Source organism: Rhinatrema bivittatum, chromosome 4 (assembly GCF_901001135.1).
Source record: "Rhinatrema bivittatum chromosome 4, aRhiBiv1.1, whole genome shotgun sequence".
NCBI lineage: Eukaryota > Metazoa > Chordata > Amphibia > Gymnophiona > Rhinatrematidae > Rhinatrema > Rhinatrema bivittatum.
The window spans coordinates 485,612,831-485,628,981 of record NC_042618.1 but is presented as its reverse complement, the minus strand read 5'-3'; the positions used below and the strand labels follow the sequence as shown (position 1 = coordinate 485,628,981).

At 46.3% G+C, this 16,151-nt stretch overlaps 1 protein-coding gene across 1 annotated transcript in view; it reads left to right on the top strand.

Annotated features, from left to right (window-relative positions):
* Positions 1 to 16,151, top strand: part of LOC115089460 (synembryn-B-like) — a 161,345-nt gene that overhangs the window by 63,427 nt on the left and 81,767 nt on the right. The window contains exon 4 of the mRNA XM_029597551.1: positions 12,528 to 13,136. Within this exon, the coding sequence (XP_029453411.1) occupies positions 12,528 to 13,136 (609 nt within the window). The remainder of the gene's footprint in view (positions 1 to 12,527; positions 13,137 to 16,151) is intronic.

The window sequence follows — 16,151 nt, the reverse complement described above, 5'->3', positions numbered from 1 at the left end:
TTTAATGGAACACAATCCACATGGATTTATCCTAGGGAAGTCTTGCCTCACAAATCTGCTTCATTTTTTTTGAAGGGGTTAATAAACATGTGGACAAAGGTGAAACAATAGATGTAGTGTATTTGTTTTTTCAGATGGCGTTTGATAAAGTCCCTCATGAGAGGCTTCTAAGAAAACTAACAAGTCATGGGATAGGAGGCGATGTCCTTTCGTGGATTACAAACTGGTTAAAAGACAGGAAACAGAGAGTATGATTAAATGGTCAATTTTCTCAGTGGAAAAGGGTAAACAATGGAGTGCCTCAGGGATCTGTACTTGGACCGGTGCTTTTCAATATATTTATAAATGATCTGGAAAGGAATACAACGAGTGAGGTTATCAAATTTGCAGATGATACAAAATTGTTCAGAGTAGTTAAATCAAAAGCAGATTGTGATAAATTGCAGGAAGACCTTGTGAGACTGGAAGATTGGGCATCCAAATGGCAAATGAAATTTAATGTGGACAAGTGCAAGGTGATGCATATAGGGAAAAATAACTCATTCTATAGTTACACGATGTTAAATTCCATTTTAGGAGTTACCACCCAGGAAAAAGATCTAGGCGTCAGTGGATAACACATTAAAATCATCGGCTCAGTGTAGCTGGGTTTGAAAAAGGTTTGGAGAAGTCCATTAATTGCTATAAATCAAGTTTACTTAGGGAATAGCCACTGCTATTAATTGCATCAGTAGTATGGGATCGTCTTAGTGTTTGGGTAATTGCCAGGTTCTTATGGCCTGGATTGGCCACTGTTGGAAACAGGATGCTGGGCTTGATGGACCCTTGGTCTGACCCAGTATGGCAATTTCTTATGTTCTTATGTTCTTATTGGTGAGCGCGAGAACATCATCCTCTAACACAAAAACCCAGCCTTTGGCCTGCTCTATCAGAGATAGTTGATTTTAAGTCCGAAATTTGCGCTGATATGCCACTAAGTTTTTCATCTAGTACTGCAACTATCACTTCTTTAATCTCAGCAATTGTCACGTCCATCTGCGAGTGATTTTCGGTAGGGTCCTTTTTGGATGTCATCTTGCTTTCCCCACCACGTGGTTTTTCTTTTTCTTTCTTACTTGCCTTAGGCGGCATTCCAGTTGGTGATTTATGCATGTAAGGGATGATTGACATAAGCGTAGGCGATAAGAAGAGCAGTAGGTGGCAAAAAGGCCTTTATTCACTGGATTACTGGGATTATAGGAACACGGCACCCCAAGCTGAGAGAGACACGACCTCCTTGGTTCACCACATCACATACAGGTCGATACAGTAAGGCCGCGGTAGAAACAGTGCGGCAGTGTCAGGCGCACCCTTCCTCCCCGCACGCACAGTTCTCTTCACTAAGTCCCCGATACTCTCTTCTAATTGCATGCAAATGCATGCCGTGGCTGTGAAGCGTTAGGGAAGGGTTATGCCCGCGCAACCCATTTTACTGTATAGGCGCTGAGTACAGCGCCTATACAGTAACCTGGGTGCGCTGGTACCTGTCATTTCAAATGACATTTGAAATGACAGGTACCAGGAAGTGTAAAAAACAAAAAACCAAAAATATAAAAACCTGAATGTTATAAAAAAAAAATAAAAATTTTTAAATACCTGTCACTTTCCGAATCGTGCAGTCATCCAGGCAGCGGCGGGAGCCGGAGGGCCGCGTGGGTCCAGGCGGCCGGCTGCGGGAGCCGGGTGTTCGATCGAGGCCGCGGGCGGATGGGCGCGTTTAATCGAGGCCGCGGGCGGATGGGCGCGTGTTTAATCGAGGCTGCGGGGGCGGGTGGGCGTGCGTTGGTTTCAGGCGGGCGGCAGCGGCGGCGGGATCCGGGTGGGCGCGTGTTTAATCGAGGCCGCGGGCGGATGGGCGCGTGTTTAATCGAGGCCGCGGGGGCGGGTGGGCGCGCGTTGGTTTCAGGCGGGCGGCAGCGGCGGCAGGATCCGGGTGGGCGCGTGTTTAATCGAGGCCGCGGGTGGATGGGCGCGTGTTTAATCGAGGCTGCGGGGGCGGGTGGGCGTGCGTTGGTTTCAGGTGGGTGGCAGCGGCGGCGGGATCCGGGTGGGCGCGTGTTCAATCTAGGCCGCGGGCCGGGTCGCACAGGCGCGCATTCATCCAGGCGGAGGAGCCGGAGGCGAAAGCGGCCTCCGGCAGCCCCCACCGGCAGTGAATGAATGCGCGCCTGTGCGACCCGTGCGATTCGGTGCTCAAGGCAGTCACATGCCGTGACGTCACGCCGTGACAGGTTTTATGTGTCCCACAGCATTACATTTTCTCGATCATCTCTTTATCGCTTTTTTTTTAATTGTTTTTTATTGTGTTTGAGTATCTTAAGTGGTGTCGATGGATTTGTTACAAGACTCACAGTCCTAACTCCTACTAGGGGGAGGCGGTAAACTAACACGTTAAGGCCACGGCAAAACAGCGGGTTACTAAGGAGATAATATCAGCGCCCATTACAGTATCGGAGGGGAATAGCTAATTCCTTCATTATACAGCTAATTCGTTCATTTACACATCATTTACATGCTGGGTGCGGAAAGGGTTATGTGTCTATTTTAAGAAGCGCTACGGACGCGTGAAACTGGAGACTGTATTGCTGGATCGCCTTACTCGTCTGTATTGTGCGCTCCCAGCTTGTTACAGACGGGAAATTTTTAACTGCACGTTACTGTATCGACCTGATAATCTCCATCCTATGGCTTTTTAGTTTCCTCAGAATTCTCTCTTGAGTTACGTCAAATGATTTCTGAAAATCCAGATACACTAAATCCAGTGGCTCACCTTTATCTACATATTTATGTACACCTTTAAAAAATATAGTAGATTGGTGAGGCAAGACTTCCCTTGGCTAAAACCATGTTGGCTTTGTCCCATTATGACTACCTATATGTTCAGTAATTTTGTTCTTTGATAGTATCTACCAGTTTGCCTAGCACTGACATCAGGCTTATGGGTCTCTAGTTTTCTGGATCTCCCCTGAAACTCTTTTTAAAAGTGGGCATTACGTTGGCAACTCTCCAGTTTGCAAGTACCATACATGATTCAAAAGATAGTTTACAAATCACTAATAATAAGCCTGCAGTTTCATTTTTCAGTCTTTTTAGCATTCTGGAATATATACCATCTTGTCCTGGTGATTTGCTACGCTTTAATTTGTTAGTTTGCCTTATTACATATTCCTGGTTCACTGAGATTGGTTTCATTTCCACCTTTAAATATCATTTCTGGCTGGAGTATGTCTTTTTATATCTTTCTTAGTAATGGCTGAAGCAAAGAATTAATTTAGTTTCTCCGCTATGGCCTTGTCTTCCCTAAGTGCCTCTTTTACTTCTTGATCATCTAATGGTCCAGCGGATTCCCTTGCAGGTCTTTTGCTTTGAATGTACCTGAAAACGTTTTTATTATGAGCTTTTGCATCTAACTTGCCAGTGCTTATGCTGTTTCCTGTTTTCATTTGTATCCCTTTTTAATTATAATTGCCTCTCTCACCTCACTTTTTAACCTTGCCAGTAGTTCTTTAGTCTTTTTTCCACCTTTTGTAATGTGCAGAATATATGTGGTATGGGCTTCCAAGATGGTATTTTTAAAAAGGTCCATGACTGCTATAAATTCTTATTCTTGGCAACTGCTTCTTTCAGTTGTTTTCTAACCATTTTTCTCATTTTCTCATAGAATTTAATTTTGAAAGGAAAACTATCTCAGATTTTGTTAGTGTCTTCCCATCAGTTATTAAGTAGTTAAATCACAAGCAGATTGTGATAAATTGCAGGAAGACCTTGTGAGACTGGAAAATTGGGCATCCAAATGGCAGATGAAATTTAATGTGGATAAGTGCAAGGTGATGCATATAGGGAAAAATAACCCATGCTATAGTTACACAATGTTAGGTTCCATATTAGGTGCTACAACCCAAGAAAGAGATCTAGGTGTCATAGTGGATAACACATTGAAATCGTCTGTACAGTGTGCTGCGGCAGTCAAAAAAGCAAAAAGAATGTTGGGAATTATTAGAAAGGGAATGATGAATAAAACAGAAAATGTCATAATGCCTCTGTATCGCTCCATGGTGAGACCGCACCTTGAATACTGTGTACAGTTCTGGTCGCCGCATCTCAAAAAAGATATAATTGCGATGGAGAAGGTACAGAGAAGGGCTACCAAAATGATAAAGGGGATGGAACAGCTCCCCTATGAGGAAAGGCTGAAGAGGTTAGGACTTTTCAGCTTGGAGAAGAGACGGCTGAGGGGGGATATGATAGAGATGTTTAAAATTATGAGAGGTCTAGAACGGGTAGATGTGAATCGGTTATTTACTCTTTCGGATAGTAGAAAGACTAGGGGACACTCCATGAAGTTAGCATGGGGCACATTTAAAACTAATCGGAGAAAGATCTTTTTTACTCAACGCACAATTAAACTCTGGAATTTGTTGCCAGAGGATGTGGTTAGTGCAGTTAGTATAGCTGTGTTTAAAAAAGGATTGGATGAGTTCTTGGAGGAGAAGTCCATTACCTGCTATTAAGTTCACTTAGAGAATAGCCACTGCCATTAGCAATGGTAACATGGAATAGACTTAGTTTTTGGGTACTTGCCAGGTTCTTATGGCCTGGATTGGCCACTGTTGGAAACATGATGCTGGGCTTGATGGATCCTTGGTCTGAGCCAGTATGGCAATTTCTTATGTTCTTATGTTCATTCTTTGTCTGTTCATTCTGGCCAGGTGGATGGTAAAACACCCCATTACTATTTTATTTCCTTTTTCACCTGGAATTTCTATCCACAAAGATTCAGCATTGCATTTGGTTTCCTGCAGAACTTTTATCCTGTTTGACTCAGTGCTCTCTTTCACATATAGCACCACCCCTCCACCAATTTGATCTTATTTAATATGGAAAAATGTAAGGTGATGCATATAGGGAAAAATAACCCATTTTGTAGTTACACGATGTTAAGTTCCATATTAGGATCTACCACCCAGGAAAGAAATGTAGGCGTCAAAGTAGATAAAGTATTGAAATTGTTGGCTCAGTGTGTGCTGTGGCAGTCAAAAAAGCAAAGGGGCAGATTTTAAAACCTGCGCGCAGGTGCAGATCTGTTCACGCAACCCAGCGCGAACAAATCTACGCCCGATTTAATAACATGTGTGCGCAGCCGCGAGCATGTTATAAAATCCAGGGTCGGCACGCACAAGGGGGTGCACAATTGTGCAACTTGCGTGCGCTGAGCTGCACAGCCTGCCTCCATTCCCTCCGAGGCTGCTCCGAAATCCGCCCGCCCCTGGACAGCCCACGCCCCGCCCCTTTTTGCAAGCCCCAGGACATATGCGCGTCCCGGGGCTTGCGTGTGCCGCCGAGCCTATGCAAGATAGGCTCGGCGCGCGCAGGGGCAGGTTTCCAGGGGTTGCGTACGTATCTTACATGCGCAACCCTTTGAAAATTAACCCCAAACAGAATGTTAGGAATTATTAGAAAGGTAATGTTGAATAAAACAGAAAATGTCATAATGCCTCTATATCGCTCTATGGTGAGACCGGTCCTTGAGTAATGTGTACAATTCTGGTTACCGCATCTCAAAAAAGATATAGTTGCACTGGAAAAGGTACAGAGAAGAGTGATCAAAATGATAAAGGGGATGGAACAGCTCCCCTATGAGGAAAGGCTGAAGAGGTTAGGTCTGTTCAGCTTGGAGAAGAGACGGCTGAGGGGGGATATGATAGAGGTCTTTAAGATCATGAGAGGTCTAGAATGGGTAGATGTGAATCGGTTATTTACTCTTTTGGATAGTAGAAAGACTAGGGGGCATTCCATGAAGTTAGCATGGGGCACATTTAAAACTAATCGGAGAAAGTTCTTTTTTACTCAACGCGCAATTAAACTCTGGAATTTGTTGCCAGAGGATGTGGTTAGTGCAGTTAGTGTAGCTGTGTTTAAAAAAGGATTGGATAAGTTCTTGGTCAATTTATGCTATTAATCAAGTTGACTTAGGGAATAGCCTCTGCTATTACTGTCATCAGTAACATGGGATCTACTTAGTGTTTGAGTACTTGCCAGGTACTTGTAGCCTGGATTGGCCACTCTTGGAAACAGGATGGTGCGTTTGATGGACCTTTGGTCTGACCCAGTATGGCAATTTCTTATGTTCTTATGTTCTATTTACCCAATAAAATAGATCAGATTTATGACACAATTTTCCTCAGGTAAAAACATTCTTCTTTGGATCATGCAACCCACTTTACTATTTCAGTAGGGCCTCTATTAATTTTTCCACTACCGAGGTAAAACTATCCAGCCTGTAATTTTCTGTCTATTCTCTGTTACTACTTTTGACATCCACCTTTCTCCAAAGATCTACTGAACAGATCATTCAGCAGACCTGCCGGAAGCTTTCTGAACTCCCTTAATATTTCTCTGGGATGGTCTTGAACTGGTGAGCTCCGGGATGGGAGACTGGAGCCCGTCCCTCTGAACCACTGAGTGTTACTAATAAATCCTCATTATAAAAGAGATGAGGCCCAGTATTGGTCGTGAAACAAAGATCAGTGTTCATGTCAAGGAACTGAATCTTTGGGAAGGCTTCCTTGTTTCTAGCAACTCACTGGCTACTTAGCCATGCAGCCGGACCCAATGAGCTCCATGACGCTGGATAAAAAGAGAAGTATTGGATACTTAGCATACTTGGTTTGCAGCTGGATGATCTTTGAATTAGACCTTGCTGCGAGTACCTGTTTGCTAATTGTACTGAAGTTAACTAGAACTAATATTGAACTTGTTTATTATTATCCATGCTCAAGGACAGCTGATATACTGAAATCCTTTGATAAAATGAACTTGCATATTTGTGTTATCCCTGTGTTTAAATAAAAGTTTAGAATTTAAAGATTGGGTTTTAAATGTATTCAGGCTGAGAACCTGACAATATCCTAATATTTATTTATTTTAAACCTTTTTATATACCGGCATTCGTTGTGGACATCATGTCGGTTTACAGTAAACAAATAAGGTTTGGAAAATTACATTTTAACAGGAAATTCAACTGGGAGGGGGGGTAACGACAGGCAGCTAAGAAAGACAGGTTAACTAAAACAAGGTCCTCGAGGTGAGGAGATGGAGTATAACAAAACATAGTTCCTCAATATGAGAAAAAGGGGTAGGCCTATTGTGGTCTACTTTGGCACGGATTAAGGACTTTTATTCTGGGTAGGCTTGGATGAACAGCCATGTTTTCAATTTCTTCTTGAAATTGTTCATAGACGGTTCGAGGCGTATGTCTGGTGGTAGTGAGTTCCAGTGAGTGGGACCTTAATATGTATTCATTCAGCCCCATAGCTGTGTCCACTTGTAATAGCTAGAAGAGTATTTGCAGATCATTAGGCAATTGTGCCTCTTCCTACAATGCTTGAGACTTCTAACTTTTGTCTTCTCTATACCATGTTAATAGTTAGGTTACTACCCTTGTTATTTGTAAACCGACATGATATGATCTGTATCATGAATGCCGGTATAAAAAAGCACTAAATAAATAAATAACTGTCATGCAGGTAGTAGTCCTATCCCTTCAGACTATTGCAACTTAGTCTTTTTGGGCATTCCAAAGACCATAGCTCATCTTCAAATTGTGCAAAATGCTGTAGTTTAATTACTGGAAAAAAGAGATAAGATGGCCACTTCCTTGCTGATTTCTTTACTTTGGATTGGGTTTACTTTAAAATCTTGTGTCTAATGTTCAGAGCCCTTAGAGAGCCCAAGTGTTATCTTCCAAGCGTCCATCATGATGTAGTCAGCAGTTTTGTTGAAACTGAGAAGGTCCAGAGGAAACTCTGTCATCGGGATGGCACCCCAGTTGCTTGTAAAGCTACAAATGGAAGCTATGCTACTTGATCTTCTGCAAAACTCTTCCAACCTGGTGTTTTGGTTAGTTGACCTGAATCTCTTTGGTTTTAGCTTCTTCTCTGGTATTCTTGTTCAGTGAGAACTTCTGATTAATTTATTAAAAATCTTATATTCTGCAGTTTGCTTGCACTTAGAATTTAGACTGAATCACACAGTAAAAATTAGGAATGTGAATCGGGCTTCGGACGATTGAAAATATCGTCGATATTTTCAAAATCGTCAGAAATCGGGGGCTCCCCCGAAACGATAGGAAAACCCCACGATATTGATCGTGGGGGTTCTCTTATCGTTTTGGGGGAGGGCGGGAAAAACGGCACCCACCCCGACCCTTTAAAACTAATCCCTTTGCTTCCCCCCCCCCCTCCCGACCCCCCCCCCCAAAAACATTTTACAGGTACCTGGTGGTCCAGTGGGGGTCTCGGGAGCGATCTCCTGCTCCCGGGCCGTCGGCTGCCACAAATCAAAATGGCGCCGATGGCCCTTTGCCCTTACCATGTGACAGGGTATCCATGCCATTGGTCAGCCCCTGTCACATGGTAGGAGCACTGGATGGCCCGCGCCATTTTTACAGGGTGAGAAGCCTTCTTGTTAATTCATATATTGCTTTGCTTGAACGTACTTTGCGTTTGGTCTTGCCCGTAGAAGCAGTCTTGTGCTTTCTCCCTAATGTCTGCATATCAGTCCCCAGACTGTAAAAGTCAGGGCCCAGCATTGACTGTTATCTGAATCCAGTTCCACTTCCCATCCCCCTCCTACCCCCTATCGAAGCAGAGAGCGATGCTGCAGTTGTATCAAAATCATGCAAGCTAATTGGTTAAGAATAGTAATCCCCCATGGCCTTCTGTTAGGGTAGTAGCTGCCGCTACCTTATCGTGTTGTCACCGAGTCCCAAGCTTCTCATTTTATTCATGAGACTTCTGTGTGTGACCGTATCAAAAGCTTTGCTGAAATCCATGTAAATCACATTGAGCCTTCTTCCTTGATCCAGTTCTCTAGTCACTCAATCCAAAAATCAATCAGATTTGTTTGACAAGACTTTCCCCTGGTGAATCCATGCTGCCTTGAGTCCAGCAATCCGCCAGATTGTAGATAAATGATTATCCTTTCCTTCAGAAGCATCTCCATTAATTTTCCCACCACTGAGGTGAGGCTAACCAGCCTGTAGTTACCAGCCTCTTCTCTGCTACCACTCTTGTATAGTGGGACCACAACCGCTCTTCCCCAATCCTGTGGCACCACTGCTGTTTCCAGGGATCTATTGGACAGGTCACACAGCGGAGCCGCCAGCTCATCTCTGAGCTCCCTCAGTATCCTGGGATGAACCTCATCAGGCCCCATGGCTTTGTCCACTTTCCAGGGATCTATTGAACAGGTCACACAGCGGAGCCGCCAGCTCATCTCTGAGCTCCCTCAGTATCCTGGGATGAACCTCATCAGGCCCCATGGCTTTGTCCACTTTCCAGGGATCTATTGAACAGGTCACACAGCGGAGCCGCCAGCTCATCTCTGAGCTCCCTCAGTATCCTGGGATGGACCTCATCAGGCCCCATGGCTTTGTCCACTTTCCAGGGATCTATTGAACAGGTCACACAGCGGAGCCGCCAGCTCATCTCTGAGCTCCCTCAGTATCCTGGGATGAACCTCATCAGGCCCCATGGCTTTGTCCACTTTCCAGGGATCTATTGAACAGGTCACACAGCGGAGCCGCCAGCACATCTCTGAACTCCCTCAGTATCCTGGGATGAACCTCATCCGGCCACATGGCTTTGCCCCTTTCAGTTTACCTACCTCTTCCCATATATTTTCTTTTGTAAATGGAGTTTCGTTTACCCCACCCCCATCTACGGTCTTCTCAACCAGCAACAGTCCTTCTTTAGGGTCGTCTTTAGTGAAGACTGAACTGAAGTATTTGTTTCCCGTCAATAGCAGGGCTGAATTAGCCATGCTGTCATGGGAACTGCCAATCAGGGCTCGGGAGGCGGAGCTTAAGTAGCAGAGTGTAGACTTTTTCAGACTCTGCGGCTGCGCGTGTTTTCCCGCGCAGGAAAGTAACAGATTCTCCTCAGTCTGTTTTTTCCGCGCGTGGGAGCGCACGCGGAGCCATATTCTCCTCACAGGTTTTTAAAAAAATGTAGGGAAAATGTCGAAAAAGCCTTTGGGATTCAAACCATGTCCCTGCAGTAAGATCATGTCCATCACCGATGGACATGATCACCGTTACCGATGTTTGGGACTGGATCGCAATCAGTCCGATTGTGATTTTTGTGGACGGATGTCCCCGCGAGCCCGGCGTCATAGGGCCTACAGGATGATGGAACTCAAGCTCACAAATAGGCCGTCGACGACTCATTCTTCACCGGGGCCGGCGTCGCGGGCGCCACCCCAGAAGAGAAGGGCCTCGTCGTGGGACCAATAAGCCTCCGGGACCGGAGGTAAGGTCATGGAACAAAACCCCGTATCACGGAAGGTTTCGAGAGACAATTCACCCTCAACTCAAAAAAGTCGGCGCCGAATGAATGAGTCTGTGCGCATCGGGATCCATCAACGCAGAGGGCAGATTCCCTATCAGAACACAAAGCCCGCCCGACGCAAGTAACATCGATGAAACAGCGGACTGGGAAGGAACTTCGGACCCCCCTAGCCTAACCTAACCTTCCTTCCCCTTCCCCTATCCTGCCCTCCCCCTATCCCTATCCCCCCAAATTCTGAGCAGGAGCAAGTTGCACGCGCAGGCAAAGCGGCAAATGGCCACTGTGCCAGGCGCCTCTAGCCCTGCCCCGGGACCGCTCCCCTGGATTTCCCCGCCCCAAGGACCTCCCCTTTCGCTAACCCCGGGACTTACACGAGTCCCAGGGGTTTACGCACGCGGCTGGGCCCTTTGAAAATTCGGCCAGCGTGCGTAAGGCCCGTCCACGCGCGTAAACGATTTAAAATCCAGCCCTTAATGTTTTGCAGCCCCTGATGGAACTCAGCCTGAGTCGGCCATATTTTATCCAATTCTGTGATTTTAAACTACAAATTTAATAAAGTGTTCCCTTCACCTAAGGCAACTGGTCTCATTCTACTTCTTTTGCCTCCCGGCTCTACTTGACCGTCTTCCATGTTGTTTTTTAAGTAGAAATGTAGCTCATCCTTACCATACAGTCATCTCTTCCTCCATGCACGCCCCCAGCTTACAATGTATCCAAATCTACTTTCTTTAGACCATGTTTTGATCCATAAATTGAAGTTATCTATATGGCAGAGCCTTTCCTTACCCTTTCCATGAACAGGTAATACTTGTGAAAAGGCAGTGGTCTTTGCCATGTGTCTAATCTTCTTCCCTAGATTTTGGAAATCTTTCCGTGCTTCAAGGATATCATTTCTAGCAAGGTAATTGGTTCCCAGATGGATAATAACATTGATACTGGAGTCTGTACTTTCTTCCATAATTGCATTGACTATGTGGTTGGTATTTCTACTGGCAGAGGATTCTGGAAGGCATTTAACTTTACGCCTCCATCAAAATGGTTTCCCAATTTGGTTCCTCTGATGACCAAGTTTCCCAGGAGAAGAAGCTTCCTCTTATGACATTTAATACTGTTTAAGGGTTTCTGGGTGCACTGGGTGACTACACCCATTTTCTATTGCATGCAGAAAAAGTATAATGTAAGAGAAACAGTGGGGAGAGTGGATGTCTCTTTATCACAGGCCTTATTCTGCCAGAGTCCACTATAATCCATTTATTCCTGGCTGTTTGACTTCTCTGTGGGGGTGGGAATTCAGGATGTGCACAGTTGGGGAAATTGGGTGGCATACAATATGATCTGCTTTTTTTGATATGAAGCTATTGATACTTTCTTTCTCCTAGTAGCATAATCTCCATTTTATCATGTATTATATATAATTTAAGTGTTGGGGGGGGGGGGGTATTATTTTTATTGTTACTCTGATCTGCTTTGAATAGGATTTTCCTAAGCAATGGACGAATACAAATCCTGTATTACTTTAAATTAAAATTTATTCAGAGTTACCTGCCATGCTGTTTAGTGCCTACATACAAAAGAAATGTTACTTTAAAAAAGAAACATTAAGTAAACCAAACTACAAAATACTGTAAATGTGGAAGCTCCTGGGCCGGTGTGATAGGCAGGCATCTTAACTAGGGGGGAGAAAATCCCCCAGTGGTGGCTGGACAAAGGGGAAAAGTCAGGGTTAGGGTCAGCAGGTGACTCGCCCTGGCTGGGTAGGTAGCATGTGATGGAGGGAGGGGGACAGGTTATGTACGGAAGGAGTATGTCGCAGTTCTAGGGCAGCCAGTAAGTATTCAAAGGAAGTGTTAGCCAAATGGCTGGAGGGTGGTAGAGACAGGTATGGGCTGGACCTGCATGGCCACTCCAGCTGCTACCTCAGCCTGACTGGCAGAGGGCAGTGGTGAGTGGAGAATCACTTGAGGGATTGAGACTGCTGGAGCATGGGATATCACATGTAAGTAAGTAAAGCTACAACCCTGTCATCCCAACAGCGCTTGTGCTGTGGTGTGTGTTGGTGAATGGGGTAGGAGGGATGAAGGGGGAGTGTATGGCTGCCTCAGGTAATGGTGTTTGTGATTGCTTCTCTTCTGTGTGCAGGAACTTTGTGAGGAATTATTAAATGTCCTTAAGACAGGCAGAAAGCCCTCCTGTCATCTCAGATGCCTGGAAACTCTTCGCATTCTCTCAAGAGACAAGAAGCTGCTAATTCCTGTAGCTTCCAAGGGAAGCCTGCAGATTCTGATGAAGCTGGCCCAGCTGGATCCTGGGCAGGAATGCCTGGGGGAAGATCTTCATTTCCCCATCATCGTGGAAGCTCTGAAGTGCTTGTGCAATATTGTGTTTAACAGCCCTGTGGCCCAGAAGCTCAGCCTGGAGCTAAATGTTGCTGCTGCACTTTGTAAGCTCCTGCAGTTGTGCCAGGATCAGCCCAATACTCAGGAAATTAAGTCCTTTACCCTGCGCCTTCTCTTCCTGCTGTCACTTTTGCACACAGACATCCGATCCCAGCTGCGGAATGAGCTACAGGCATTGCCCCTGCTGACCCATACTTTGGAGAATGTGCTCGGTATAAGCTGGCTGGGTAAATACATAGCAGCAGAGGATGATCAGGCTTCTCGCCTATCGCTGAAGGATACTGAATGTGCTATTGAGGCACTCAAAGCTCTCTTTAATGTGACTTTGGACAGCAGGAATGTACACAGTGAGGTAAGAGCTTTATTACGTTCTCTATATGACTCCCTGTTCCTTCTCATACAGCTTGCATCAGTGATCTGTAATCTGCAATCGTTTTCCTTACTGCTTGCCAGCCAGGTGTCATCAGGATGCCATCATACACAATAAAGTGGATTACGCATGTAGATAATGGATGTTAGGCACATGGCTGGGCCTTGCGTGCATTTTTGGAAGGGCCCGGCCACATGCGTAACACCCGTTATGCACAGAAGTGCCGGGCCGGGACAGCGGGTGAAGATTACTTCTGCGCCAGAGGAGCTTGGAAGGGGTTAGGGGTCTGGGAGGAGAGGGGACAGGGTAGAAAGATTAGGTAGGGGTATAGGGAAGTTCCCTCCCAGTCCACTCCTTAATTGGAGCTGACTGGGAGGGAACTGGGGAAGTCCTACTCCTGTCGCTGTGCGTGGGCTTTTAAAATCCCCCCCCCCCCCCCCCCCGCGCATGCGGCAGAGACCACCTGCCACATATGCGCGTGCAGATGTTAAAATCTGCCGCCCATTGCACGCGGCTATAGTATTTTATAAGACGCAGTTTGATGCGAGCGTGTTATAAAATAGCCACGTCCATGTGCGCGCGCCGGTCTTAAACTCGACCCTATGTTTTTATATTCTGCATGTTTTTACTGTAAATCACTTTGAAGTTCATGTGAACGGCACATAAATGGGCTAAACAAATACATTTCTCTTTGCAAGCTTCCTCACCACAGAACAGCTACAACATTGGCATCAGTAGTGCAGGCCACACACATTGCCCCACCACAGTACAGGTACAGTATAGACAGCAACAAAGCATGCCACCCTCAAACACTGTACCAGCACGGTCTGCAGCAGTGCAGGCTCACACTCACATATACAAGTGCACACACACACACACACACCATATAACAGGTACAGCACGGTCTGCAGCAGTGCAGGCTCACACTCACATACACAAGTGCACACACACACACACCATATAACAGGTACAGCACGGTCTGCAGCAGTGCAGGCTCACACTCACATACACAAGTGCACACACACACACACCATATAACAGGTAGAGCACGGTCTGCAGCAGTGCAGGCTCACACTCACATACACAAGTGCACACACACACACACACCATATAACAGGTACAGCACGGTCTGCAGCAGTGCAGGCTCACACTCACATACACAAGTGCACACACACACACACACACCATATAACAGGTACAGCACGGTCTGCAGCAGTGCAGGCTCACACTCACATACACAAGTGCACACACACACACACCATATAACAGGTACAGCACGGTCTGCAGCAGTGCAGGCTCACACTCACATACACAAGTGCACACACACACACACCATATAGCAGGTACAGCACGGGCAGCAGCAGTGCAGGCTCACACTCACATACACAAGTGCACACACACACACACCATATAACAGGTACAGCACGGTCTGCAGCAGTGCAGGCTCACACTCACATACACAAGTGCACACACACACACACACCATATAACAGGTACAGCATGGGCAGCAGCAGTGCAGGCTCACACTCACATACACAAGTGCACACACACACACACCATATAACAGGTACAGCACGGTCTGCAGCAGTGCAGGCTCACACTCACATACACAAGTGCACACACACACACACACACCATATAACAGGTACAGCATGGGCAGCAGCAGTGCAGGCTCACACTCACATACACAAGTGCACACACACACACACACCATATAACAGGTACAGCACGGGCAGCAGCAGTGCAGGCTCACACTCACATACACAAGTGCACACACACACACACCATATAACAGGTACAGCATGGGCAGCAGCAGTGCAGGCTCACACTCACATACACAAGTGCACACACACACACACACCATATAACAGGTACAGCACGGTCTGCAGCAGTGCAGGCTCACACTCACATACACAAGTGCACACACACACACCATATAACAGGTACAGCACGGTCTGCAGCAGTGCAGGCTCACACTCACATACACAAGTGCACACACACACACACCATATAACAGGTACAGCATGGGCAGCAGCAGTGCAGGCTCACACTCACATACACAAGTGCACACACACACACACACCATATAACAGGTACAGCACGGTCTGCAGCAGTGCAGGCTCACACTCACATACACAAGTGCACACACACACACACCATATAACAGGTACAGCACGGGCAGCAGCAGTGCAGGCTCACACTCACATACACAAGTGCACACACACACACACCATATAACAGGTACAGCACGGGCAGCAGCAGTGCAGGCTCACACTCACATACACAAGTGCACACACACACACACCATATAACAGGTACAGCATGGGCAGCAGCAGTGCAGGCTCACACTCACATACACAAGTGCGCACACACACACACACACACACCATATAACAGGTACAGCACGGTCTGCAGCAGTGCAGGCTCACACTCACATACACGAGTGCACACACACACACACCATATAACAGGTACAGCATGGGCAGCAGCAGTGCAGGCTCACACTCACATACACAAGTGCACACACACACACACACACACCATATAACAGGTACAGCACGGTCTGCAGCAGTGCAGGCTCACACTCACGTACACAAGTGCGCACACACACACACACCATATAACAGGTACAGCACGGTCTGCAGCAGTGCAAACTCACACTCACATACACAAGTACACACACACACCATATAACAGGTACAGCATGGGCAGCAACAAAGCATGCCACCCTCAAACACTGTACCAGCACAGCACAGGTACAGCACGGTCTGCAGCAGTGCAAACTCACACTCACATACACAAGTGCACACACACACACACCATATAACAGGTACAGCACGGTCTGCAGCAGTGCAGGCTCACACTCACATACACAAGTGCACACACACACACACACACACCATATAACAGGTACAGCACGGTCTGCAGCAGTGCAGGCTCACACTCACATACACAAGTGCGCACACACACACACACACCATATAACAGGTACAGCAC